The 27,990-nt window shown below is 45.8% G+C and overlaps 1 protein-coding gene across 3 annotated transcripts; it reads left to right on the top strand.

Annotated features, from left to right (window-relative positions):
- Positions 1 to 1,497: 1,497 nt before the first annotated feature.
- KLHL20 (kelch like family member 20) lies at positions 1,498 to 27,990 on the top strand. Of its 3 annotated transcripts, XM_063165215.1 has the most exons (13): positions 1,498 to 1,560; positions 3,485 to 3,545; positions 10,252 to 10,825; positions 14,840 to 14,998; positions 16,052 to 16,146; positions 17,328 to 17,443; positions 18,315 to 18,498; positions 19,759 to 19,902; positions 20,145 to 20,278; positions 21,144 to 21,352; positions 23,877 to 23,983; positions 25,538 to 25,618; positions 25,707 to 27,990. In XM_063165215.1, the coding sequence occupies exons 2-13, from the start codon at positions 3,523 to 3,525 to the stop codon at positions 25,735 to 25,737; spliced, it is 1,857 nt and encodes a 618-aa protein (XP_063021285.1). In that variant the 5' UTR covers positions 1,498 to 1,560; positions 3,485 to 3,522; the 3' UTR covers positions 25,738 to 27,990. The 3 variants fall into 3 exon arrangements, with proteins under 3 accessions (XP_063021285.1, XP_063021286.1, XP_063021284.1); XM_063165216.1 differs by having other exon boundaries at positions 25,538 to 27,990; XM_063165214.1 differs by lacking the exons at positions 1,498 to 1,560; positions 3,485 to 3,545 and having other exon boundaries at positions 10,220 to 10,825.

The raw sequence follows: 27,990 nt of genomic DNA, 5'->3' as shown, positions 1-27,990 counted from the left end.
TTTAAGGAGACAGATTCCTGGCCTTTGGGATGCCTGGGAACACCTCTGTGAGGGTGGCAGGCAAGAAGAAGAGGGCATAGGCAGTGGAAGAGCCACAGGAGCCTTTGGTGGGCTGAGGCACCTTGTGCCTGGTTGTCGTCCTGAATGGAATTCATTGCTGTCTGGATGAAAACACTCCAGCTGGCATTGTTATCCAGCTACTTCCAAATATCTGCTCCTCTTCCAGTTGTGATCCTGCCAGCCTTGGAGGTTCTAAGGACTAAGGAACCCAGCAGGCCATAGGCAGGCACTGGGCACTGTCACCTTACAGGGACACATGGTCAAGAGGAAAGCCAGAAGTTCACAGAATTACAGAATATCCTGAGTTGGAATGGATCCACAATGATCATCCAAATCCAGCTCGTGGCCCTGCACAGAATAGCAGAATGGGTGGAAGGGGGTTGGAAGGGAGCGCTGAGGGTCATCTGGTGCCACCTCCCTGCTCAAGCAGGGCCATTTCAGAACACGGCCTTGCTTTGTAACCAGGCAGGTCTGGGATGTCTGCCCAGGGAGACTTCACAACCTCTCTGGGCAATCTGTTCCAGTGCTTGATCACTGCACAGTAAAGTTCTTCCTTGTATTCATGTGGAAGGAACTTTCTGTGGATCTCCTCCCAGTGGCCGGCACCACTAAGAGCATCTTGGCATCTCCCCTTTGGACATTTATACACATGAATGAGGTCTCCTCGTGCACAGGGCAACCCCAGAATCACACCTTGTGCCAAGTTCGGGCACATTGAGAAATGCATCACCCACAGCGAATGAGAAGCGGTGTTAATCTGGAATTATGGAGGGATAGGCGGCCCAGGGAAGTGATCATCCCTTTGTACTCGGCATTGGTGAGGCTGCATTCAGTTCTGGGTCCCTCACTTTAAAAAGGACATTGAGGTGCTGGAGTGTGCCGGGAGAAGGGGGACAAGGTTGGTGAAGGGTCTGGAAAACACCTGAGGAGCGGCTGAAATAAGGTTCAACCTGGAGAAGAGGAGGCTCAGGGAGGAGCTCATCGCTATCGCCACCTGACAGGAGGGTGCAGCCAGCTGGGCTCGGGCTCTGCTGCTGGGAGAACAAGAACTGCCCAGCTGAGACAGGGCAGTTCAGCTTAGAGATCAGAAAATAAAAATCACTGTCAGGCTGGTCAGGCATTGAACAGGCCGCCCAGGGAGGTGCTGGAGTCGCTGTTTAGGAGGCGTCTGGACCTGGCGCTGCTTTAGCGCTTCCAGCGGCCGCGCAGGGCGCACGCCTGGGCCCGGTGTCATTTTAAATCCCTCTCCCAGCGCTGCCCGTTCTGATTCTCCGCCAGCACTCGCGGAGCCCGGTGCCTGCGGCGGCTCTGCCCCTCGCTGGGGGCTCCCGCTCACGGCCTGGGGGCCGGGCCGCGCTGAGGCGGCGGCTCCGGGGGCGGAAGGGGCGGGCGCGGCTCGGCGGCGGTTGGCGGGGGCCGGGCCGCTTCCTGCGGCTGAGGAGGCGCTCGGGCGGCGCTGCGGGACCGCGGCTCGGCGGTGGCGAGGAGCCCGCGCCCGGCGTGAGTGAGGCGGCTCTGCGGGCCGGGGGGTGCGGGGTGGGCCAGGCAGCGCTGCCCGGGCGGGCTGGCGCAGCGTGGGCTCCGCGGTTCGGCTCGGCACAGCCGGGTTGGGCTCGGCGTGGCCCTTCGGCCCGGCCCGGCGGAGAGGTGCGGTGCCCGTCCCGCAGGAGCTGCCGCCGGCCGAGCCGAGTTGTGCCGCGGGGGCTGCAGGGCCGGGCTGTGCTGGCAGAGCCGCCCCTGAGCCTGTTGCTGCCGCGCGGACAGCGCGGTTTAAATGCCTTTATTTTGCTTGTATATGCGTGTGTGTGATTTCCCCTCCTCCCCGGCTTTCAACGTGGGTTTAAGGGGATTAAATCTGATGCAATCGGGGGGCTAAGAATAGCCTGCTGCACGTTCCCTCGCGTGTGCGGGGCGCTCCGGGGGCCGCTCGGCGCTGCCGGCTCACGGGACAGCCCCGGCGGGACGCGGCCGTGCCCGGTGCCCGGTGCCCCGGCGGGCTGAGGCGGTGCTCGCTGCCCCGGCAGCCCCGATCTCACCTCGGAATCGCTATGCGGTGCCCTAACCGTGAGGAATCGCCTGTCTTTATTTGCAGGGAGCTGCGAACCTGAGTAATTTGCAAGTGTGGCAGACAGCAACTCTGAGCTTATTCTTCATTAGCCAGCTCCGCTGGTGTGTCTGGGATAATGCTCCTAGAGAGTGCTGCCTGTGAAATGAGGTTCCAGTCTGACAGTCTCAGTCTTCCAAAAATGACCTTTTTTTCCCCTAAATTTAATTATATTTTTTTCCCTCTTGTGAATGCTACTTGTGTTTATTTTAAGGTTTAATTCATTCTCATTCTGTCATTGCTTTTCCCATAGTTCAGTGGTTGCTCATTTCTGGAGAGGTAGAAGCCTGTGACTATCAGTGTGGAAGCAGAACACCTTTCTGTTCTTTTAATAGATTTTTACAAAAAAGTTAGGCTTATTGCTTCGAATAATAATTGAATTAAATGTATTCCTAAGTGAATAACTATCAAAAATGAAATTGGGTGAAGCGATGCCCTTGTAAAAAGGGTTAATTTACATTAGAATTAGAAGTTAGTGGCTGAATATGAAAGGCCTGTGCAGTTTGCAACTGTTATTACTCTCAGAAAATGAATATTTGGAGTGGAAGTGTAGCGAACGTCAGGCAGCATCATTCATCTTTGCAGATGTAGTAGCATTATTAGCATCCCTCTTACCTCTGGGGCACAGTTATCTTCAATTTCCAGACACAAGTTTTATCTTCTATCAAATCCTGGCTCTGCAGTGTAGCTGGTGAGCAGCGCTGTGCTGTTTATTAGGTGCTAGCCTGCCTTAAATCTCTGCTAAATGTGTGAGGGAGAGATACCTCCTGGCTCCGAGCAAGGAGTGACAGTGAGCACCCTGTCACTTCAGATATTTTTCCCTTTGGTAGAACAGTTTTAAGGATTCAGGGAGGCAGGCAGTGTGCTGACTTTATAATGCGTGTGTTCTGTTTGGTGAGGAATCTTTGTGCAGCCGTGGTGGAAATGTTTTTAATGCTGGTGATGTTTTCTTCTGCTTTATTTTCTGCGGTCCAGGTGTTGTTAATCTGGGATGTGAATTTATAACTGGACAAGAGCTCAAAGGCACATTAGGACTGAAGAGGGGAAGGAAGGTTATTTTCACTTGGAAATTGTTGGTTTCCTTAGTTTTTACAGAGACAGGGTAACTGAGAGATGTTTTAAAAGATTTTATTCTGTTTTCAGTCTCTGTGAAGAGTGAGACACAAGAGATGTAAAACTTCAAGCCATTCTATCAGAATACCAAAAAGATATCAGCTCATTTGTAGAGACACAGCCTAGCAAAGCATTCCTTCAAAAATTAAAAAGTAACCCATAGGAAATCACCTTTTTTTCTCTTTTTTTGTTTCCCTGTTGGATCAGGTCTTGAAGTGTAGGGTGAAGGTTTCTCTTCACGGTGCATGGACGGAAAGCCAATGCGCAGGTAAGACACAAAAACAATTGTTCTTCTCTTCCCCAAACAGGATAAATCATGTGAGTTGGTTTGCTGTGTGCCTGGACTGTAAAATCTTGTGTGGTTTTGGATTTTTTTTTTTTTTAAGCCTGGCTATGGGGAATTGGGAAAAAAATCATTCCTCTTTAGTCCTTTCTTAAATGTATTTAGTTTTCAGTATTTACAAGGCCAGATGTCTTTAAGGAAGAGTATGGAAGACAAGTTACTCTAATTCTGTAATTCTCCATCCCCTTTTCCACTTCCCCCATTTACTATAATCTTTAAAATTCAGTATTTAATTACTTAGGCATCAAAGCTGTGGAAAATAGAAAAAATAGACTGCCAGGAATAAATTTAAACTTGATTTCCAAGGGGTATTATTTTTCCCTTAAGGAAGGGAGTTTGGTGAGGTCTTGGGTGAAAAGGAGATTTCCTTTTCTAATTATGGATGCCAGCTGCCTCAGTTCTAATGAGCTGGAGATGCAGCTGAAGTTTAATTCAGGGGAGGTCTTGCTGTGGTTGTGTCAAAAACATTCTCTCTCATAGAGGGAAGAGTTGTCACAGTAGTTCAGCGCGATGACAGGTTTGCAAACATGGTTCCCTGCTAGTTCTTGTTGATTTTCCTTGCTTGATGGCAATCCCACAGCAACATTTAGCAGCAGATACATTTCTGTGCGTGATGCAGGCTGTGTGGAAGCAAAGTTGCCTGAAGTTCTTCAGCTCTAAATGGATTGAAGGGAGCTCAGGCAGCTTGCTTGGTCTGTTTGTGCTCTTTGGGATGTTGAAAGGAGGAGAACTTTATTGTGGGTAAATCTATAAACATTCATGTAAGGGCAGGCAAGGCTTTTAACCATAGATGAAACTATAGAGCATTCTTAGCCACAGAAACCATTAGCCTGGGTTCTGTGTAAGGAGGCAAGAAGGAAGGAGCCACTTAAACCCTTGAAGAATGGCACAATGCCGTTTTAATTAAATGCATTTTAATGAATTTAATTTGCTGTGCCGCTGCTGCAGTTCAGCAGTGAGTAAACCTGGGACATGACAGAGGCTGAGCCTGGGTATTGTGCTGCATTTTTGCCAAGATAAGAAATGTGGTTTGTTCAGTGAGGAGCTGTATGTGACTTTTGCAGTGAATTCCTTTTCCTCCAGGATGGATTAAATAGCAGATGAGCTTTCTTTCATTGTAGCCCTCTTCAGTAGAGATTGTTTAAATCTTAACCAGTTTTTTAGGTTTTGATGTTGTGCTCCATTTATCAAGATATTTTTGCAGAATGACATAAAATTGATAACTGGCTTGGCTTGTGTTCTTGCTTTCTCCCTCCTTTTTGTGTTCCTGATGGGGAAATTGAGGTTCTAAAGTTGTTTCTGTGCCTGCTCTTTTCTGTGTCACACTGAGGCAGAGAATTCACGTGCTGGAGTTGGTGTGTCTGTTTGTGGGTTTGTGGCCTTGGATTTGCTATTGTGGAAGTTCTGGCTGCCAGTCAGTTTTAATTTTTGTGGTGGGCAGCAGCACAGAGGTGAAGAAGTGGAGGTTTTTTATTATTGCTGCAGCCTGGCCTGACAAGCACATCTCTGCTGTGAGCTGTGGACTCCAGTTCTGGAGTACACTTGCCTGTTTTAAGGGCTTCAGTGCGGCTTGTTGAAATCTGTTTGTTCTCCTCCTATTGCCTGTCTTAGCAGAAAATGATAAAATGTTCCTGACTGGATTTTGAGCGCAGATCTTCCTATGAACTCCAGCTATGCAGATGGCAGAGCACTTTCTTTTATCCTTTAACTCAGGGCTCTGAAGCCAATTTAACACCCCCACGTGAGGTGGGGCAGAAAGGAGAAATAATGATCCACAGCTCTGCCTGCCCAGGTGGTGCCTCAGGTTTGAGCTTTTAATGTTTTTTAGATTCTGGGCTGCTTTAGTGTGGGAGTCTGGGCTTCCTATGAGCTCTCTGCGCACAGTAGGGAGACAAAACAATTCCTGCTCTAGCTGGGGACCAAGGACAAATGATCCAAATCTCAGGCCCAAGAGTATAAACAACATAGGCTGAAGAGAGAAAAACAAGAAAAGTGGGACTGCATGGACTAAAGCTGTAATTAAGCCATTAACTCCAATACACTAATAGACCAAAACTTATAAAAGTGAGAGACCCTGTGTCAAAGAGGGGAGTGGGGCTTGGCCAGTAATGGGTTAATAAACACAGTGAGATGGTATCAAATGTGTACAGCATTCAGAGGGGAGGAGGAACAGCTTGAACAGACAAGGAATTCCAGCTATTCCTGTCGAGATTATAGCAGGGAACACAGAATTGCTGCTGCAAACAGGATTTACCCTGCATTAGGAATGAAGGGGTGGCTGGGGCAGGCTGTTCTTGCTCACTCTCAGCAAGAGAATGTGGCTTTGCTGAGGGGAAAAACAAGGCAGCAGGGACCTCTGAGTGAAGGGCATGGTCCCACAGCACCCAGACTTGGAGGGCAGAGCAGATCTGATGGCCAGGGCCAGACAGGAGTCCTGGACCCCTTGGGCAAGCAGGGGTGAGGAAGGAAGCAAGGAAATCAGCTCAGGATGGGTGGGTGCACAGTCAGCTGCAGACATATCTTCAACACAGCTCAGGCACGAGGGCTTGAGCAGCTCCCAAACAAACTGGGGAAGCTCTCCCAGCTCTTCCTCACTCAGCTTTTTCCTGGCAGCCTTTTCCCAGCTTACAGCAGTGCTGGATCAGAGCAGCCAGACCCAGCAGGAGGAAGGAGGCTTCAGATCCTGGTCATGCACTCAGGAGTTACCCAACTACCTGGACATAGCTGTTGCCCAAAACAAGCTACAAAAGGCTCAGGAAGGTTTTGGAAGGCTCCAGTAATGATCTCTTCTTCTAGAGTATGGGCATCCTGTTTCACCCCAACTGGGATGTCACAGTAGTTCAGCACCATGTCACATTTTCCTCAGTCAGAGTGAAATTGAATTTTCTGTTCTTGGTCAGTAAAATTCAAACCAAGCAATACAAATAGAGGCAAATACACCAGATCCTTGTTGGTTTCCTTTTGTGTAATGTCAAATAGTATTTCAGTCATGTTTATCTGCTTGTTTGCATAACTTTGTTGAGGAAACTTACTGGAACCTTGCTAGCTGGGCAAGAAAATGAATCAGTGGTATTTTTCCTGATAATCAGACTTCTAGCTAACTTGATGCCTAGGGTACTGATGCCACAATAAAGCATTTCCATTTACTTGGTTGGCATGTTGTGGTGGTGACTTTTCTTGCCAAAGGCTGGGCCAAGTCAATGACCCTTGTTCTTGCAGCTCTGTAATGAGTATAGGAAATATTTCTTAATTTCAAATCATGGCATTGACAGAAACCACTACCAGTTTGCTTTGTTATTTTTATTTGCTACTAAAATCTCTTGCCACTGAAATCCACTCCAGCAATACATGATTTTTGGATTTCAATTGATGTTTTTAGCCTGAAATGTGTGTTTCATAAGCTTTAGGTCAGCCTGTTGTTTTCTGCTGAACTGTGTTAAAGCCTGTTTGCAATCTTGTGCTAAAACACATATTATCTTAAAAAATTGCAGGTTTGAAAGTTAAGGTGCCCTTATGACAGCATGGGAGGGAATTTTCCCTAGGTGTGTGTTATTAGGTATTTTTTTAACTTTGGGAGGAGCTGCTGTAAAGATGGATGTCTCATACATGCCCCTGTTAATGAATGAAATTTTGGGCATTAGTGGAATAAAATGGAGGCAGAGCAGCCTGTTTATTTAGCGGACTTCGTGTTGCAGACTTGCCTGTGTTCCCATTTGTACTTCTCAGCAGTGTGCTACAAAAACTGATCCTTTGTCAGCCCTTTCTTAATCCCATTGTATTTGCTGATTTCCCCAGCCCTGCATTTTGATGGAAACTAATCCCAGAATATCTGCATAGCTGGGTGTGAGTGTTTTTATCCAGGCACACACACATTTCCTCTGGATCCTCAGCCCTCCTTAATCGCCCTGGCTATTCAGGAGCAGCTCTGAGTTCTGTGTGGGGGGAGGCAGCTCCCCTCCCATGTGAGAATCAAGTACTGCCTTCTGTCTTTCACACCTCTAAGCTACTGACTCATCATTTCATTCTCTGTGCATATTTATGCATAATGCACACAGAATGCAGTGGAATTACAAGCTTTGTGGAGACACAAGCCAGCAGAGGTGTCCTTTAAATTCACACTTTTGTGCCTGTGTGTAGCACCAACCCATCGAGCTTCACATCAAGCATCTGGGTTGATCTAGCTTGGAAATTCTTAAGCCAATTGATCACTGGCTTCTGTACCACCCAGAGATAAGTTGTGGGTGAATCAGGAATGTTTGGTTGTTACTCTTTTTTTCATCTATTCAATCTTCTTTAATCATTAACCAGCACTTTCTCCCCAGGAGTAAGGAGGCTGAGTACAATGCAGGCTCTCAGATAAATGCTGCTGTGAACAATGCAGGAATGACTGCAGTTCTTGCTAACCAGACACCTTTTCAGTGAGTTAAAGATGTGTTCAGCAGGGCCCCATTTGGGCATAAAAATCCTGTTCTGTCCTGGCTAGGAAAGACAAGGGTTACTGCCTAAATCTGTTACAGAGGGGTTGTGTGCTTTCCAAAAGGATGCCCTGTCCTGGATGTGCACCATCTCCTGTGTGCTGTAGTTACATGAAATGGGTTTTTATTTGAAAAATGCTTCTTCTGTTCTTTGACTGACAGCCTGGTCAAGACAAACTGTCCAGAACTGTAGTAGCATGTGTCTTAAAAGAGCTCTTACTGTGTTCTTTTTTTCCTTCCAAGGGTTGGTTTGACATAGTTCAAAACACTTAATGCACAATAAAATCAACTCAGCTTGCTTAGCAAGAGCCAAACTCTACAGAGGAATGTTTGTCACCACCTTTCTCCATCTTTTGGTAGAGGGATTAAATTACTTACCTTCTGGCCTTGGCTGCTAAGGACTGGGAAAATAAGCCAATTAGGTAAATTAATCTTCAGCCCAGGTTTCTTGGGGTTTTTGCAGGGGTACCATTAATTGTGGTTGGTGTGTGTTGCTGCAAGGGCAATTTAGTTTATGCATTGTTTGTGAGGAACTTGGCAGAGCTTTGAGAATGATTGTCAAGCCCCCCAAAGGTGAATTTGGGTTGTGAGGGACAGGAGTGGGTGGAGGAGAGTGAGAGGCAGTGTAAGAGTAGGAGGATTTGTCAGAGGTGTCAGGGAAGCAGAACGGTGATGGATGTAAAAAAGATGGAGCAGGGATAAAAATCCAAGGCATTTAAGGTGCAGAGGCTGAGCAGAAGCAAGCAGCAAAACCCAGAGGGGAGCCCCAGCTGGATCTGTGTAACCAAGATAGGAGGAGGAGGAGGTAATGGTCTAAAACATCTGAATATGGTGATCAAGGAGAGGGTGTGGAGGGAATGGGAAACAGGCTAAGATGCAAGTAAATAATTTGAACTCCTCCAGAGACTGGTTTCCCAGTGCTTAGAAAGTGCATTTGACATAATAATGAGGGGAAAACATGTGAGGTGTTTTTTTTTTTTTAATTCTTTCCTTAAAGCCTGCTGCAAATTACGTTGAGCCATGGCAAAGCCAAGCTTGATTTCATTTTAACTCTTAATGTGAGCACTGGGGTAGTGACAGCTCACAAATGCCAGTGGATCAGGGAAAAACTGGTAGTGGCCAGCATGTTTTGGGTCTTTCAGTACATCTTCAGTGGTGATAAACCATAAATATTCTGATATTTTGCTCAATGTCCTTTAATTGCTCTAAGTGATGCTTTTCCTTTGATGTGGGAACAAGAAGCAGTTTCCTGGCTTTTCCTAATTGCCTCTGAAACTGGGAAGAGACTGTGTTTCTTCTCTGTGCCAGTAACTTAGTTTATGTGTTCTTAAGTGATTCTTCACCTCTAAAGTTACCATCCTGACTTCCTATTCTTCCTTTTTTGGCTGGTTGATAGTGGTGGATACTTGTTTTATCTTTTTCCTGTTTGGTTTGATTTGGTTTTGCCTGCCTTCTGCCATTCTTGAGGAAGATTAACCTTCTTTTGACACATGTCAGGGAGGGTGGGTTGAGTCAGGAGACTCCACAGCTCAAAGATAATTGAAGAGGTGATGGTTAAAACGGGTATTCTGTGAACCTGAAAGATGCTCATGGTACTCTGCAGGCCATCTTGAGCTCCTGAAGTCTGTGTGACAGTTGAGTGTGTTCAGACATTACAGTGATGAGTGACCCCATTAAAAACATAGGTAGAACAGAGAAGTTTGGTTAAATCACAGAGCTGGAAATCCATCTCCACCTCGGTCAAAGAAAACTCCAGCATTTGACAGTGGGCAAGCCAGCTAATCTGTGCTTTGAGTCACTCTGTGAAATGGGGATAATGTGCCTTTACCACACGAGGCTACGGCGAGGTTCAGCTCACAAATATGTATGTGTAGCTGGATATTACAGCCGTGTGTCATCCAAAGCCTATAAAAATAGCAATAAATAGAAGCCTGCTGCAAGTTGGCATTTGTTTACTTCTCAGCTAGCTTTGCTTGGAGATGGATTCCTCTTTCATGTGGTCACGTGCTTGTTTTCGTGTCCCGCCGCGGACTTACGGGCACGGCTCGTGTCTGTGTCCCTCAGGCTCGTGCTCGGTGCGAGCTGTGGAGCTCCAGCTCCCGGCTGGCTCTGGGATCCCTGACCATGGTGCTGTATCTGTATCTCCTGCGCTGCAGGTGTGCCAGCGCTCGCCCAGGAGAGACCGGAATGGACGTGACCAGCCGCTGCACCCTCGGAGACCCCAACAAGCTGCCCGAGGGGGTGCCGCAGCCCGCGCGCATGCCCTACATCTCCGACAAGCACCCCCGGCAGACCCTGGAGGTCATCAACCTGCTCAGGAAGCACAGGGAGCTCTGCGATGTGGTGCTGGTAGTGGGGGCCAAGAAGATCTACGCCCACAGGGTGATCCTGTCGGCCTGCAGCCCCTATTTCCGAGCCATGTTCACCGGGGAGCTGGCGGAGTCGCGGCAGACCGAGGTGGTGATCAGGGACATCGACGAGCGCGCCATGGAGCTGCTCATCGACTTCGCCTACACCTCGCAGATCACCGTGGAAGAGGGGAATGTCCAGACCTTGCTGCCAGCTGCTTGTCTTCTCCAGCTGGCCGAGATCCAGGAGGCTTGCTGTGAGTTCCTCAAGAGACAGTTGGACCCTTCCAATTGCCTGGGCATCCGGGCTTTTGCTGACACTCACTCGTGCCGCGAGCTGCTGAGGATCGCCGACAAATTCACGCAGCACAACTTCCAGGAGGTAAGGAGCTGGTGTGCTGGAATTGTGCTGTAAAATGCATCAATGTGGCCTGTGAGAGCTTTCAGCAACTCTCATTTTGTCATTTTTTCCAAATCCTGCCTTTACACCTGCTCTGTGCCCTGATAGTGATGGGTGCCGGTGATGGGACCCATAGTGATGGGTGCCAGATGTTAAGTGGGGAGGAAAGAGGAGAGAGGTAGCAGGACTGTCTTGTACCAGTGGTTGATGCACAACATTTCTTCCCTGAAAGATGTGTGGTGTGTGCTATGTGGGTGGCAAGGATGTGGGTGCAGGTGGATTTGGCATGGAATCTGTCCTGCTTGCATATTCCACTCCTCTTTCAGAAATATTCTGGATTCTACATGGTTGGAGAGGGGGAAGGTGTTAAAAGTAAGGACAACACATCAATGGAACCCAAGGAATTTGATGTTGAGCTCTGGGATTGACAAAGTGGGTGTTTGAGGGAGCATGAGGCTGCCTCAGGGGAGTCTCCAAATCCCTGGTTGTAGCAGAACTAGAGTTTTGCATCTATTATTCAGCAGAAGCTGTCTGAAAGTAATTCAGATGTGTAATATTGTAGCTGACCTTTATAAACTCAAGTTTCTCATCCTTTGTTAATTCTGCCTAGATGATTTTTTGGTGAAAAAAAAATGCCAGCAGCTGGTTCAGAGAAGGATCAACATAATAATTAAGGATTGTGTGAGCAATAGAGAAAAGTGGGTCTTTACTGAACTGCTGCAGAAAAATCTCCTCTTCCCACCGGCTTCACAGGGAGATCCTTTCCAAAGGGAGGAACTCCAGGAACTCCTGGTGCTAATTTGGTTTCCCCAGAGAAGCAGCAGTATGGAAGTGCTGTGAGTGATGGCAGCTTGTCTCTTTTTTTCCCTTCTAACGTGCAAGGAGCAGGTTGGAATTTGTTAATTTTAGTCAGGTAGTACTTCAAAATCTGAGCAGGACCAACACAACAGAACACAACTGTTGGACACAGTGAAGACAATTCTTGGTATCCAAAACATCAGTTTACTGTAAAAGCTGCAATTAAATACATCTTTTCTAACCAAACAGAATTTTTTGCTGGTAAGATGAGAGTTTTTTTTTTTTTTTTGTAGAACTAGGTGGTTTCCCAAAGCCCTACATTTTAGCTGGCCACTTCATATCCTCTGTGCTTGCTCTGCACTTCTTTTCTCCTGGATTTGTTTGGTTTTGTTTTTTATTTTTGGGAGGTGGGGGAGCAAGATGCTATCCAGATGGTTGTTTATTTTCAGTGCTTGGTTGTTTTACTGGCTATTAGATCTTGTTATAACATGAGTAGGGCATGCTTACAAGCCTCTAAATAACATTTTAACAGCTTGACAGTTTTGTTTTAAAGTGTTTAGTATTAATGCATGCAGCTGGCTGTTAGGAGCTGCTTGCTATGGGCTTCTTTTCTTTTGCAGTCCCTTGAAGACAACTTTCTGTCTTCCTTATCCCTGTTAAAGCACAAGGAGGAAAAAGAGAAGAGAGCACTCTTCCTCGAAGATGATGCAAATTATAATTGACTTGACTTAAACACAGCCTCTGGAAAAGTGAGGCTTAGATTAGAGCACTGTTTCTTTGGCCTGGGCAGGTTTTGGTGTCCAGTTCAGTGCCCCAGGAGTTGTGCAGCTCTTCATCCTTAATCATCACTTCTTTTGCTTCCACTGTTTCTCTGCAGACAGTGTGAGTGGTGCTGCTCCTTGGGATTGCATTCCATTCTGGCAGCATTTCCCATCTGGGGAGTGGCTTGGGGATCCCTGGGGGCAGCCAGGCACTTGTCTGTTTAACCATCATGCACTGTGGAGGTTGAAAACTGATAAAAAAGAAATAAAAAGCTGATAAAAAAAAAAAATTGCCTTCCTGTGCAGAGGCTGTGTGGTCATTGTTCCTCCAAGCTGGCAGAAAGGAACGTGAGCTGGGAATTTCCTGGGTGCCAAGGTGAAATATTAAGCAGCAGGCACCAGGCCAACCCTTGCAGTTACTTTGAATGCAGTTTGAATTGCTTCATGTCCTCTGCTGTGCTAACCTCTGCTTCTATTAAATTTTTATGTGTGTTGCTGCATTACATCATTAACTTCTTGGTAAAATGTTTTTTCCATTCCTCCCAATTTAATTTGTTGCCTATAACCCCTAGTGGATTTTGTGCATCTAATGTGAAATGGTTCTATTAGCAACTCCACTGTACAAGAACAGCCTTTGTATTTTTTTTTTTTGTCTCTTGACATTTGTGTGTAGGGAAAGAATATATTTATGGGTGGACAAGTTGCACTTTTATCAACAGACAAAAATTGCACTCCATATTGTATAGTCTGACATGAATTCTCTCTGTTTATGAAAGCACTGATGTTCAGGAATGCTGCAGAGGAAATGAAATCCAGCCAATTCTTGTCCACTAAGCAAGTCAGTGAAATAGATCATTACTATTAGTCAGATAATTATGAGTGTCCTTATAATTAAGCCAAAAAAAGCCAAAGCATTTTAAATAATGATTTGTTTTACTATGTAAACTAACAAGTTGCACAGTAGTAATAATTTGGTTTAAAGAAGTGCTTTGAATTTTGTGAGGCCATCAATGCAACTGGATGTCCTGAGGGTCAAAGGGAGAGGCTGGATGAGCATCTTTAACTCAGGAATTTCCACAGCTGCTGTTTCCAGGCTCTGCAGAAGCTGCATTTAAAACCATCAGAGTAAAGTTTACATATAAGCTTTGTAGGAGGAAGGGAGACTATGGAAAAAAGCTGATAAAGATCTTTAATGACCAACCCAGTTCCTACTTAAAGTCTGAAGGAGTCTCTGGGCCAACCTTTCTGTGGCCTTTACTGTCCCCAAAAGCTCAGGGTGCCCAAGAACCAAGTGTGGTAACTGATCTCATTGTCCTCTTTGTTCTTTTTTTAACAATATTTTCTGTTGTCAGTAGCTGGATATTTTTTCAGTGCCCTTAAATAACTTCTTCAGGTAATTAGAAGGACTGCACAGCTGACTGCTGTTGAGATGCTTGTGTCAAAGAATGTTTTTCTTTAATTTATGCAGCAAATTGTGAAATAAGTCCTGGAATTCTAATGTGGTCACAGATGATAAGGGCAAGCCAGCATTCAGTTATTTTCTGTCCCTGAACCTTTTGGAAATTCCCAGCTGCAGACTGGGAGTGCTTGCAGGGAAAGTGAGCTGGCAGTTATCAGTCAGGCCATTTCTGCAGTTTGAATTTTGATTCTTGTACCTTTCCCCATCTGTCTGCTGTCTGTGCAGGAGCTGTGGTGGTGTGTGAGCTCCCAGGGCAGTCTGAGTGACTCATGCTGTGTGAGCAGTCCCCCAGCAGCAGCCAAGGCCTCCTGAGAAACTTGGTTGCTATCTTGGATGCTGAAGGAATTAATGTGTTTGTCAGTGGCTTGACTTTCACAGGAGATCAGTCCTTAGGGGCTCTGGGGGCTCTGATTCCCTCTTTAGTGCATCTCGACTGCTGCACACTCCATGTGTATATTTAGAGCAAATGAAAGAGGCAGGATCAGATGAGTCTCCTGAAATATTTTCTGTTCTGCCACAAATCAGGCTTTCTGTGTTCTCTGCAATGCCTCTGGTAACTTGTTTGAGACTCTTATTTTTGTGCTCTGTTTTGCTTTCCTTGTGGAAATCTCTGTGCTCCAGTGCTGCTTTTTAGTCACGTATTTATTGTGGTTTCATTTCTGCTTTATGTATTAGACACGGCAAATGAGGAGGCTGATTTTAAAGAAAGGCTTTGTTTTTCTTGAATTTTCAAACCTGATCAGTGTGGTTTAACCCTTTAAAAGTGTTAAAGGGTGTAAAAGGCATGCCCATCCATAAGTGTCTTGTTGTGTTGCTGGGGGCTGCGTTCTGCCCAGTGCAGCAAACCCTTTATGTGTGTTGTTCTCGGAACTGATGGGGATTTGGCTTTTTACTGGCTCAGTCCATGAAGTGCTGGAGTGGTGAATGGCTCTGATGCTTTGTCCTTACTCCCTTCCTTTTTTCCTCTGCCTTTCCCAGGTGATGGAGAGCGAGGAGTTCATGCTGCTTCCTGCCAACCAGCTCATAGACATCATATCCAGTGACGAGTTAAACGTGCGCAGCGAGGAGCAGGTGTTCAACGCTGTGATGGCCTGGGTGAAGTACAGCATCCAGGAGAGGAGACCCCAGCTGCCACAGGTAATCTTGGGCACAGAGACATTCCAGGCTGCTTTATCCAGGGAGAGAGGAAGGAGGGATGGTAGGGTGGTGCCAGAGCGCTTCTGAATGTTGTAAAGCCACCAAAATTCTCTTTGACTCCCACCTGTGTTAGGTGGCTTGCACTGTCCCTTCATCTAGGCTGGCCAGAGCCTTCATTAGGGGATTTGTTGGATTGTTCCCAGCTAGGACTTGCCAAACGAGCTCACTCCAGCAGTCTGTCCAGACAAACCTGCCTGCACTGCTTGGAGAGTCATATCAGCACCACAGTGGAGAGGGGAAGCCTTGTCTTGCTTTGCAGTGCTTCTTTAAGCTCTGCTGCTTGATTTGTGCCTCAGCCCTCATGATGTTACAGTGGAGCTTGTCAGAATGGTTTTGTTGGAATGTGATGCTTCATCTAAGCCAAGGCATTTCACAGAGCAGAACCCATTCTGACAAAGCTGTCAGCCCAAAGCCTCTGAAGTCTGGGCTGGATGATCAAAAGAGGTGAGCATCTGCCTGCCTCACTGTTTCTGCTTTGGAAAGAGATGTTAAATGCAACTTTATTTACTGGAAAGCTTTTGAAAATGGTTTTAAGTAAACAAACCAAACTGGAAAAAGCTGCTCTTCTCAAGGCAGCTTTTAATGCTTTTATAACTGTTTGCCTCTGTCTATATGTGCTTGGGCCTTCAAATTCTCAACTCTTCTGAAAGATGTGTTGTTTCTCATTGTTCATTTACTCTGCAATACCACTCATGTTTAAGAGAGCTAAATCCTTGATAAAACCACTAATTTAACTAGTGTTCAGGCAGATGTCTTGACATCTGTAATTTTCTAAAGGTTTCCAGCTGTCATCTTTCAGCTGTTGATGCATCCAGTGGATTGTCCCTTTCTGAAAACTGATTTTCTGCTGGGTATCTAAACTGGGATATTGAAAAGGCAAATGTGCTGTGAGACAAGCTGCATTCAGCTAAAATTCTCTTGTTTTCCATTTGGCTTTTTGCATCTCTGTGGGTAACTGTGGTTTCACCATAGGTGTTCTGGTTTGTGTTTCAGGTCCTGCAGCACGTCCGCCTGCCCCTGCTGAGTCCCAAGTTTCTTGTGGGTACAGTGGGCTCTGATCCACTCATTAAGAGTGATGAGGAATGCAGGTGAATCTCCTCAGCCATTTACAGGATTGAATTATGTTGTCCTCTGAAATTGTGCTCGTTTGTCACTGGTAAATGGGTGATGCCTCACAATTTCGTCTTTGGCAACTGGCAGGATAGGAGAAGCAGGAAAAATTGTTTTCTATTTGCATAATAGTTAGTGGTGTACCCTAGAAGTGGTTTTGTTCTTTCAGGTTTTCAGTGACATGGCAAATTTGAGTGTGCAGTTTGATGTAGGTAAAAGACCTTTCACTGCATTGGTTTTCATTTTGCCTTTTTTTTTTCACCCCCTCTAGTCATGGCCTCTTATTGCAGCTTAGCTCTTGCATGGCTTTCATGATGATCTCTGTGGGATCTAAAGTAGTTTTTCTAGGTAGAATGTCTGCACGTTGATAGCAGAATTGAACTCTGGGATTAGAGTCTGCTCTTTCCCACAAGGATAATGCAGGGAAGTTTTCATTTCCTCTCTTTATGGTATGAGTCTCACCTTTCTGGTTCTGCAGAGTTCTGTATCATCCTCAAAGCACATGATCTATCCTGTGCATATTGTAAAGAAGTTCAGGGCGCAGGTTAAATTATTCTCTTCCTGAATAAGCATTCATACTGGGGGAATTCCACATTTGTAGAGGGAAGGAGGACTTTTTGTTCTTTGTTTTATTCAAGGGTTTGGAATATTAGGATTAGTCCAGGTCGCAAGTCATGAATGGATGGACAGTGTGAGCTGGAGAAAATACTCATCAGAAGGGTACTATCTCCATCTATTGGTCATGTGTGAATTATGTATTTGTGTGCTTTCCAACTCCTGTTCTCTTCCGAGGCAAAACCACTGACTGTTCAGTTTAGCTTGAGGCAGGCTGGATTTTTTTTTTCTGCACAGTAAGCCTGACAAATCTCTCGTCATATATCTTTTTTTAATCAGTCTTTTTATAGCAAACTGTATCTGTTATGAACTGTGGCCAAGCACTGGTGCTGGTGTGCTGCTGTCACTGTGGCAGTGGCTCGTAAACAACCGATGAGCATTGAAGTGACAGCGCGCGTTTAACCCGAGCTGCTCACGCTCTTCTCCTGTGACTTGGCAATACCTGAGGTGCATGACTAGTGCTGCCTGCTCTTCCCATCACTTCTGATTGGCCCCTTCTCCCAAGCCTGACCTCTGGGGATTAATGTTTTCCTGTCTTGCACAGGGATCTGGTGGATGAAGCCAAGAACTACCTGCTGCTGCCCCAGGAGCGGCCGCTGATGCAGGGACCGCGGACGAGGCCCCGCAAACCCATCCGCTGTGGAGAGGTGCTCTTTGCAGGTGTGTGTCCCTGCAGCTGTGTCTGTGTGTCAGCAGGACGTGCTGGAGGGGCTAGAGGGGCCATCTGAGTCTGGAGGGGCTGAGGTCACTTGGTCTGTTCTGCCTTGAGAGGAGAGCTCATCGTGGTTTACATGGTTTCCTTGTGACGGGAGAGGAGAGGCTGGCACTGCTCTGGGCTCTGTGTAACCAGCAGCAGAACTCAAGGGAAAGGCCTGGGGCTGTGTCAGAGGAGGCTTAAGCTGGATATTGGATAAAGGTTCTTACACCCACAGTAGAGTCTGGCACTGGAATTGACTTCCCAAGGCAGTGGTCACAGCACCAGGCCTGACGGAGCTCAAGAAGCATTTGGACAACACACCCAGGCATGTGGTGGGATTCTTGGGGCTATCCTGTGCCAGGCCAGGAGTTGGACTTTGATCCTTCCAACTCAGGATTTTCTGAATCAATGCATTTTTCCCACTGGCTTAGGCCAGGAGACTCCAGGCAGGATTTTCTGGTGGTGGTGTTCCCATAAAGTCTTCACAACCTATTTCTGATGTGACCTGTGCATTAATATTTGAAAGTTTGAGTTAACTTATGTTTCTTACTCACATGATTTATTTGGTGCTGTGCAAACCACAGCATCTCCACACTTCAGTTCAGGCTCTTGAAAATCTCCTTCTATTTTATAACTACAAACCTCAGAAGGAGCAACTTAGAGACGAGTCCAAAGGGGGGATTTGTGCCGGGAGCACAGGCAGTGTGTGAGCAGCTACAAACCTCAGAAAGAGTGACTTAGAGACGAGTGCAAAGGGGGGATTTGTGCCGGGAGCACAGGCAGTGTGTGAGCTCAGCGAGTGTTTTGTGACCCTGTTTTTGGTGTTTGCTGCAGTGGGGGGCTGGTGCAGCGGGGATGCCATTTCCAGTGTGGAGCGCTACGACCCCCAGACCAACGAGTGGAGGATGGTGGCTTCCATGAGCAAGAGGCGCTGTGGAGTTGGGGTCAGCGTCCTGGACGACCTCCTCTATGCTGTGGGAGGCCATGATGGCTCCTCTTATCTGAACAGTGTGGAAAGGTAGGTGTCCATAAGGCCCCTGTGCAGAATTTCAGCTGTGAATGTTCATGTATGAATCACAGTTTGAGCAACCACTGCTTTTGAAGGCAGAGAACATATTTATTTCTGTTCTCCAAGCACAGAGTGAGCTGCCCAGCACTGTCCACTTTAATTTCTCATCACGCAGTGACTTTTTAGCAGCTGCTTCTGTATTTGCTTTCTGTAGAAACAGCTAAACACATGCAGCTGTGTCTGCAGCTCACCTGCACCCTGGGTGCAGCCTTTTAGGAATTCTGTTCATTTTGCCATTTCCTCCTGACTTGCACACCCCTGGTGCAAAACACTGTGCCACATTATCCCCAGCTTAATGGGACAAACCAAAGCCTCTGCATAAGGAAGGAATCTGTAGGAGATGGGTCTGGGTGTGTTTTTGGAAGGAGTGGTGATCCTGGTTGACTTTCCTTGCAATTGAGGGTTTGTTTTTAGTGTTGTTGGGGAAGGTGGGGTTACAGTGAGCATTTCTTAGATGCTGAGGGAAAGATCCTGGATTTTTTTTTTTTTTTGTCAAGTGGCAACTTGAGAGTTAAGGAACCTTGGCACATAGGCAGAAGAAGGAAAATAGGTCAGTTTTGGGCCTGTGAAAGATTAAAGTCAAACAAGTTTTTACCAAGCTTCCTGTTTCTGGGAGCTGCATAGGGCAATTCCCATGCCTGAAAGCTGCATGAGTCAAGCTCTCCTACTACTCTAAATCTTGGCCCTGTAACAAACCCAATGAGCTGTAAAAATACCTCCTCCCACCTTGAGCCTCCCCTTCTTCCCACCTATCTCTTTGAATGCTCCCAAATTCCCAAATCATTGTATCTCCCACATCCTGCACTTCCTTGCTATGCACTGTGTCTCTTTTTCTCTGGATTCCCAAGTCCATCCATGTTTTATCTGGAAGTCCCAGTGCTGGCTGAGTTCCTGTGTGAACTGCAGGGAGCAGAGCAGAGTTAACTCTGCTGCAAGTTTCCACTCGCCAGCCAGTCTCTCTCAGGAGCCTGAACCTTTGATCTCCAGCTTGATTCATCCCAACCTGCAGTTTGAACATCCCTGGAATAGCATGTAGGGGATGCATTGTATCACTTCAGGGCTTTTATCCAGCTTACAAAGAGCTGTGCTGCAGTTGAAGCTCAGGATAGGCAAGTTTCACAGCCTTGTAGAGCTCCCAAGCATGGGAGAGTCTGAAACAAACCTAGGCAGATAAATTTTGCTGTTTGGTGTGGTTTTTTTTTTTTCCAGGTATGATCCAAAGACCAATCAGTGGAGCAGTGATGTGGCTCCCACCAGCACCTGCAGGACCAGTGTTGGAGTAGCAGTTCTTGGAGGTTACCTCTATGCTGTGGGTGGCCAGGATGGTGTCTCTTGTCTCAACATTGTGGAGAGGTACTTTTTAATTACAAAAAAAACCCCAAAAAAGTGGGGCACAGCAAGAAAGAGGATCTCTTAGAGGGTGCAGCTGATGCAGAAAAGCTGCACCCTCTGAGACTGTGAGGGTGAGAGAGAGGAGATAGGAACTGTACAAATGTTACAGGGATTTTTGTTTGGGGAGAATAAAGTCAGGCTTCCTGCTTCTTTGTGAAGATGTCAAGCACTTCCCTCAGCTCTGCTGTTTATTCTTGTGCCAGGTATGATCCCAAAGAAAACAAATGGACTCGAGTGGCTTCCATGAGCACCAGGCGCCTGGGAGTGGCCGTGGCTGTGCTGGGAGGCTTCCTCTATGCTGTGGGAGGCTCTGATGGCACATCTCCTCTCAATACTGGTATGCCTTTTGCTGTCCCTTCATCCCAGTCACTGCTTGTCCTGGTCCTGGGAGCCTGTCATGTCCCCAGATAGCTGTTGAATATCTCAGTGATCAGTTTGTGGAGTTTTTTCTTCTTTAAATATTATTGTACCATACAATAGCTCACTCTCCAGACTTGTGAGGCCCTATTACCTAGTTGTGTGTCATATTTTTACTTTCTCAGTGCTTCACTTGGCAGTATGTCCTTAATACAATGATTTGATCATTTGCATAGGAGTTGCAAGCAGTTTTTTTTTCTTTTGAATTCCTGCAGCAGCCATTTTTGCTGTAGGAAAGAAGGTGCCAAAGGTAAAACTGCTGCAGGTCAGTTTGTAGCACTGCCAGCTCCCTCTTGCGTGTGGAGACAGGAGAGATACTAGCAAGAGTTTTTGGGAAGAAAAGAGAGAAAAAAGGGGTTCATGGCTTTGGAAGGAAAGAGAGAACAAATGGGTTCATGGCTTTGGAACAGAGAACAAATGGGTTCATGGCTTTGGAAAAGAGAGAACAAAGGGGTTTATGGCTTTGGAGGAAAAGAGAGGACAAATGGGTTCATGGCTTTGGAAAAGAGAGAACAAAGGGGTTTATGGCTTTGGAGGAAAAGAGAGGACAAATGGGTTCATGGCTTTGGAAGGAGAAGAGAACACAAATGGGTTCATGGCTTTGAAAGGAAAGAGAAACCAAAGGGGTTCATAGCTTTGGAAAAGAGAGAACGAAGGGGTTCATGGCTTTGGAAAAGAGAGAACAAAGGGGTTTATGGCATTTTTGGTGTGTGGAAATCAGGTCCAAAGTGCTCTCCCCACTGCCTGCCAACCCTGCTGACCGCACTCCTTCCCTCCCTCGGCAGTGGAACGCTACAACCCCCAGGAGAACCGCTGGCACACCATAGCCCCCATGGGCACCAGGAGGAAGCACCTGGGCTGTGCTGTGTACCAGGACATGATCTATGCTGTGGGAGGCAGGGATGACACCACAGAGCTCAGCAGTGCTGAGAGGTACAACCCGCGCACCAACCAGTGGTCCCCCGTGGTGGCCATGACGTCCCGGCGCAGCGGGGTGAGTGTGATGCCTCAGGTCTTACATTTCATGTTTTCCTGTCATTGTTGCCTTTAGAAATGAAGGGATGGGGCTGTTTTCAAGCTAAGAACTATTTATTGCTCAGATAAACATCAGTCTCAGAGCCCATGAGGTTTTCGAGGAGGAAGCATTTGCCATGTGCCAAGAATAGTCACAGGTTCTTTGTTACAAGGCAATATAGAACTTTCTAATCCAATAGACAGTTGCCACAGAATTTATTTTGCTTTTCTAACCTATCACCTTTATTTACTTCTGCTGCACTGTAGATACTTTTATCCATGAGCTTTTGTCTCACTTGCACATTCTCATAACTTCTAAGCTCTTAGTTTATTCTATACAACCACACCCTTAGATTACAAACCCTTCACCATCTTATCAATACAGTTTCTCATTTATTTAAAGCATACTCTTACAACTATAGAAACACAAGTTTATGATTTTTCTGCTTAATGTCTGTGTATTGTACTTTTACATCAATCCAAGCTTCTTCCAAGGCTGCAGATCAGATCCTTCAGTGTCTGTGGAAGTTCTGTTTTTCTCACACACATTTTCCAGATTCTGCACTGCGTTAGTTTATAACTCTGAACTCCATATAAAGTGTTGGCAAGTTCTCCTCACAGTTAAGTCACACAGAACAATCATTTTCCAGCCCCAGAATCAAGGATATCATTGCAGGCCCAAAAAGTGTAAACAGCAAATTGAGGAGAGCAAACTGGGAGGATGGGACTGCATCACCTGGAGCTAGAATTGGACAATTAACAATTAACCCTTATATGGAAATGGACCAGAACTTATAAAAGTGGGAAAACTGATGACCCAGGGTCCATCTTTGGTAGAGCCACTTTTGGGCTCTTGTACTGCCCAAGGTGAATCCTTTAAAGGCCTTTAATAAACCCCTACTTTATTCCTTTAACACTGCCTACCCTCTGTTCTAGGCAGCCCCTCCAGGCATCAGGTGGGGCTTGGTGGGCTCATCCTTGCCACCTGTCACCATGTGGGGACAGAGGGCACAGGGCAGGGTGTCATTGTCACTCTTGTTGTGGGGAGAGCACATGGTGAAGTGTCAGTCTTCTCATGAGACTCTCCTGCTTCCTCCTCTGCATCTTTACCTCTTTTCTGTGAGGGAAAAAGTTTGCAAAAAACTCTCAAGAGGGTGCAGAGATAGCCAAGTCATGCCACACACAGCTGTTTAGATGGGGAAATGAGACATTTGAGGGTGTTTTTAAATATTTTTGGGGCTTGTATGCAGTCAGCTAAGCCTGAAGCAGAGGAGCTTTTAGGTGACATAGCTGTACCTGGTATGAAATACCATCAAAGAACACTATCAAATTAGTACCTGAATCTCTCTGGATGAATTAGGAGGTGAAAACACCCACTTGCTGAGAGGAAAAGGCTGGGAAACTGGGTTAGCATGTGTTCAGATACACATTCCCAGCAGACTCTCATTGCCTTGAGGCATGTGTGGGAACAGGGCTCCTGGGCTTTCACTTGGGCTGTGCCTGTCCTCCTCAGTGCTGTGAGTGACAGCAAGTTCCCATCCACTGCTGATCGTGGTGATTTCTTGTGAACAACAGGTTATGCAGTGTTTTCAGCAGCCATCATGGCTGGGAGATGGAAATGATCTGGGTGTTTATCATTAGATATTGGATTGTGTGGTAAAGAGAGGATGAGTTCTGTCTGTGAGTTAGTGTTCAGTGTCTGGTGAGGCAAGTATGAATCACAGTTTGAGTAACCACTGGTTCTGGGGCAGAGAATACATATTTATTTCTGTTCTCCAAGCACAGAGTGAGCTGTCCAACACTGTCCACTTCAGTTTCTCATTAGACAGTGACTTTTTATCAGCTGCTTCTGTATTTGCTTTCTATAGAAACTGCTAAACACATGCAGCTGTATCTGCAGCTCACCTGACTTCCTCAAAGCCAAACAGGGACCATTTTACAATGTGTACCTTCCCTTTTTTCTGTTATACTCCACATTTTCCACTTTGTTATACTCCACGTTTTGATGTTTCAGTGATTTCAAAGATTAAATAGAAGTTTGGAGGCCAAAGTGCTTACAGGTGGTCCAAGCCCTAACCTGAGAGGTTTGGGACCGGGGGCTTTCCTGTGAGTCTGCTACTTTAACCAGGTGTTGTGGGCTGGTAGATATTCTTTCTTGGGGAAAAATTTCAGTCCAGAACATAAGTTTTGTATGGAAAAGGTTTAGATTCTTGTGTATTTATCATCACTCAGATGGTTCTACTTCTTGTAGCTGGCAATAAGGGGAACCCTCTGCGTTTTCTTTGAGAGATTCTCTAATCTGAGATACACATTTAACTTTCCATGTCTCATTTTTTAGGGTATTTAATTTGTGCCGTGCCCTAAAGAAAAAAAACCCCAACCATCTCCTGCAGACTGCCTTTCACCAAACACGGTTATTAAATAGTTTCATTAATATTTTCATTTTAAACCTTCTTTTGAGTACATCCAAGCTAAGTAGCTGCTGACTGATGGCTGTTTTGCAGGTTGGCCTGGCTGTGGTGAATGGACAGCTGATGGCAGTGGGAGGCTTTGATGGCACAACGTACCTGAAGACCATTGAGGTGTTTGATCCAGATGCCAACACGTGGAGGTAGCTTGAGTTTGTGTGACAATCAGACAATGAAATCCAGCTGGAGCTGTCCCAGGAAAATTAGGAATGTTGTACACACCATAACAGAGAACTTGTGTGGGGTAGAGCCATCACAACATTCCCATTCTTGCAAGAAAGAACCACATTTTGAAAAATATCTCACCATGCCCCTTCTGTTCATTTTGGGTTGAGTCTCTCCTGCATCCCAGTAAAACTGAGCTTGTCCTTAGCAGAAGGAACTCACAGCCACCATGTAGAATTTGGCCTGATCACTTCTTACTTTCAGTGTGAGGCAGTGATTTCTGAATCCTTCTGGAGGAGCTGAAACACTTCAAGCACATGATGTTATTCCCCTTTAAATCAGCAGGATTCAGCCACTGGAAGAATCTCCAAGCTGAGGCAAATAATATGAAATTGCTGATCAAAATATATGCTGAGCAGAAAAGAAAGAGGAAAAATAGCCTTTCTAGTCATAACTGTACTTGAAAACAATTGCTTGTGTATTTATTCTCAAATGTAATTAGCATAAAGTATCAAGCACCTGTGGCTATTTTTGCTGCTGTGGTGATCTGGCAAGGGTGGGGAATAGAAAGAAATTAGTGTCCTTATTCTTACTAGTGATAGCAGTAGTTTAACCCTTCACTGATAAGAATGGCTGTCATGCGCAGCAGTGGAGGAATTTCCCTTGGTTTGGTGAACCATGGATCCACAGTACTTTTTGAACTGCTGAGGAAGCCAGAGAGAGAAAGTGGTACATACATCAGATTCCTTGGTGGAATGGTTTCAGCTACTCCCTGTGACAGCCCAGAGTTAGGAGTGACTGCCTGGCAGGCGTTCACACAGCTTGGGAGATTGATTATTCAAGGTATTATTAGCTTGAAAAAACTATCAGTTTTTTCCTCCACTGAACTCAATATAGGTGACCAGCTTCTGTGGTCTCCCCTTTCTTTTGTATCTTGAAGATATTTTTTATTTGTGCTGCTTGACTGAGAAACAATTCTGCTACAATTTGGCTTTAACAAAGCTGTTTGGAGAACTTGCTTCTCCTGTTCCTGCCAGCAGACTCCAGTGGCATAGAGGGGGACAGGCAGCTGCAATCTGTAGGGATCTGATATCCCTGTGAAATGCAGACACCATTGCAGTCAGCAGATGGTGCTTGGGATGTGTTATATCTCAGTTGGCTCAGCTGAATGTAGGGGTTTAGACATACAAATTAAATTAGTTGAATTAGGAGGACTAAGCCTAGTCCTATGATACCCAAAACTTAGCTTAAGGTCAGCTAGAGTTTACAAATTTCTTTTTCTTACCAGACAGGGAGCAGGAAGTATTTATTTAACAGAAATTTGGTGTCAAATCAAGCAGCAGTTTCTGTTCTGAGAGGCAGGCACAAGCAGATACAGCTGTTTACTTACGAAGTGTGTAAGATGGGTGCTCCACAAGCTCTTCTTCACTTTAAGCAGACATTAAAGATGGTTCAGTGTTTGCCATGGCAGCTCCCAGAGGTGGGTGTCCCCATGGAGCAGGATGTGTGACTCTGGAATGTTGTCTCTGCAGGTTGTACGGCGGGATGAACTACCGGCGGCTGGGCGGAGGCGTGGGGGTTATCAAAATGACACACTGTGAATCTCATATATGGTAAGCTTCCAGAGGGAGGGAGTCCCCTGCCTTCTCATTCCTAGAAAAACAAACTGAAGAGACTTGTTGACACTGGACCTCTTTGCAGCTCTAGTATGCACGGTCTAGCTCCAATGTAACTCTTTGTCGGTGAACTCTTTCTATGGAATTATAAAAACTGACTTCTGTGAGAGTGTGCCCCGCGGGAGACCACGTTGTCAGACTCCAGAGAACCACTGGACAAAAGTAGAAGTGTTGCTTATGTCCGTATTTTTTCTAAATAGTTCTACATTTTTGGAATAAACCAAACTGTAACAGTTCTTGTAGCCTAAAAGGATGCTGATGTAGAGCCCATACACTCTGTACTGGGAGTCTGGCTAGGAGGAGGGATTCCTGCTTTCCCTCCTGCTGTGGGAGCAGTGGATGTGGCAGCTGTTTGGTGGGCGAAAGAGAAAAAAAGTGATACAGAAAACATTGCTTTTGCCTTATTTACAGAGAGCTTCAAAAAAAAAAAAAAAGTACTTGACCTGCAAGGTGCCACCTTTGCACAGAAGCTTTTCTGTGCACAGAGTATATTTATTTTTTCATTTGACTTGTATCATGTATTTCCTTTGTATCGCTCACAGCGATGATTCCAGCTTTTTATATACATCTGTCTGTGCATATATATATGTATTTTATATATATATATGTATATGTGTGACTTGCATTTCAACCAGCTGGTGGTTTGGGCAGGGCTGTGTCCTGCCAGCTGCTGTGGTTCCAACCCTTGTGGTATGATTTGGGGTCTCTTAGAGGACAGGAGAGCTGTGAGATGGCTGTCCTGGGTATCTTTTCAGAACTGGAACTCGCGTCGCTCAGCTGAATCAGTGAAGTGCCCAAAAAGGGTGAGAGGAAAAGGATTTCAAGCAATGCCTTTTTACTGTACAAAAATTCAGCTTTTCTCTCCTCTTCTCTCTCCTGTGTATGAACTTGTGCTGGTTTGAAGGTAAACTAGCAGGGGAGGAATTAGCCCCACAGAAAGACCTTGTGAGAGATTTCAAGTCAGAGTTGCAATTCAATAGAGAGATGACAATAAATGCAGTGAATACACAAAGAGTGGCTTAAAACCAGTCCTGGTTAAACAGTGGTTGCAGTCCTGTTAGTGTGATGGATGAGGTCTTGTTAAAAGCACTGGTCCTGTGGAAAGGCCTGGTCCTTCTTTGGATGTCCAGTAGTGGTTGTTGTGTCCAGATCCCCAAACCCCCAGATCACGGACCCTCAAATCCAGGCAGGAATGTTGAATCCTTCCCCCAGAGCAAGGGATTTCCCAATGAAATGATGGAATCCTGAGTCATAGGATGTTTGGGGAGTCCCTGATAGGACTCTGCCCACTGGCAGACATGACCCCCCCTTAGGCTGGGTGCAGCTGTCACTTTGTGAGGACAGAGAACATTGCACTCAGCTCCCAGCTGTTACAAAGGACCCACCACTCCCAGGAATAATGTCAGAAATAATGCAGCTGGGCGTGGAATACAGTTGGGCTACACCCACACTGGTACTTTATCCTGCAACCACTGACAGAACTTAAATCTAGCTCACCTTTAAAAGCCTTTTTCTTCCTGTTGCCTGTTTGATATCAGTTCTTGTCTGAAGCAGGGTGCAGGTATCATCTGTTCATTCTGATACCCACTTCTTGTGTTCTTGCTGGAAGGGCAGACCCACAGCCAGCTCCTTCCTGCTGGGGAAAAAAAACCTCAGACCAGCCTCAGCTCAGCTGCCCTGTTGTCTGTGTCTGTAGAATTCCTGACCCTGATGGATGGAGCCCTCTCTTTGAGTGGTCTTTGTGCACTTTGCCTGTGTGTGGTTAGAGCAGGGAAAGGTGTGAGGATCATTTAAGAGTTTGGAGGGGAAGGGCTGTTTTCTGGCACTGTGAATAACTGTGGGGTCACCCAGGAGTGGGGAGAGAGCAGGGAAGAACTCAAGACTCAACAGTTCTGTTTTTACAGTAATTTCTATTGAGTATGGAAGAATGACCTTTTGCACCTGATCTAACTGTGGACCTTTACTAAATTTCATTTTGAAAAAGAGGACTGTAAATTCTTGAGATGAAAAAGGCAGTGCTGACACCTTAAGTTCTTTAACTTCATCGTTTGATTCATGTAACTCAGACTTTAATGTGCTTGAATATAGTAAAAAATACACTACAGTCATAAATGGGACATTAAAACTTTTATAAAAACCCCTTCCCCCCTAAAGGTCGGTATTCTTGTGTTTACATATGAAGATCATTTGCACCTTTACAAGGAAAACAAGTATTCTGTAAACAAATGTTTACATGTATCATTTATGCTTTTTTCTAGCATGAGTAACTTGTATAAATAGTGCTATCTTAATAAATTTCTTCTACGCTG

The sequence above is a fragment of the Melospiza melodia genome, chromosome 11, assembly GCF_035770615.1.
Source record: "Melospiza melodia melodia isolate bMelMel2 chromosome 11, bMelMel2.pri, whole genome shotgun sequence".
In the NCBI taxonomy this organism is placed as follows: Eukaryota; Metazoa; Chordata; class Aves; order Passeriformes; family Passerellidae; genus Melospiza; species Melospiza melodia.
This window is presented reverse-complemented; position numbering and strand designations above follow the sequence as displayed.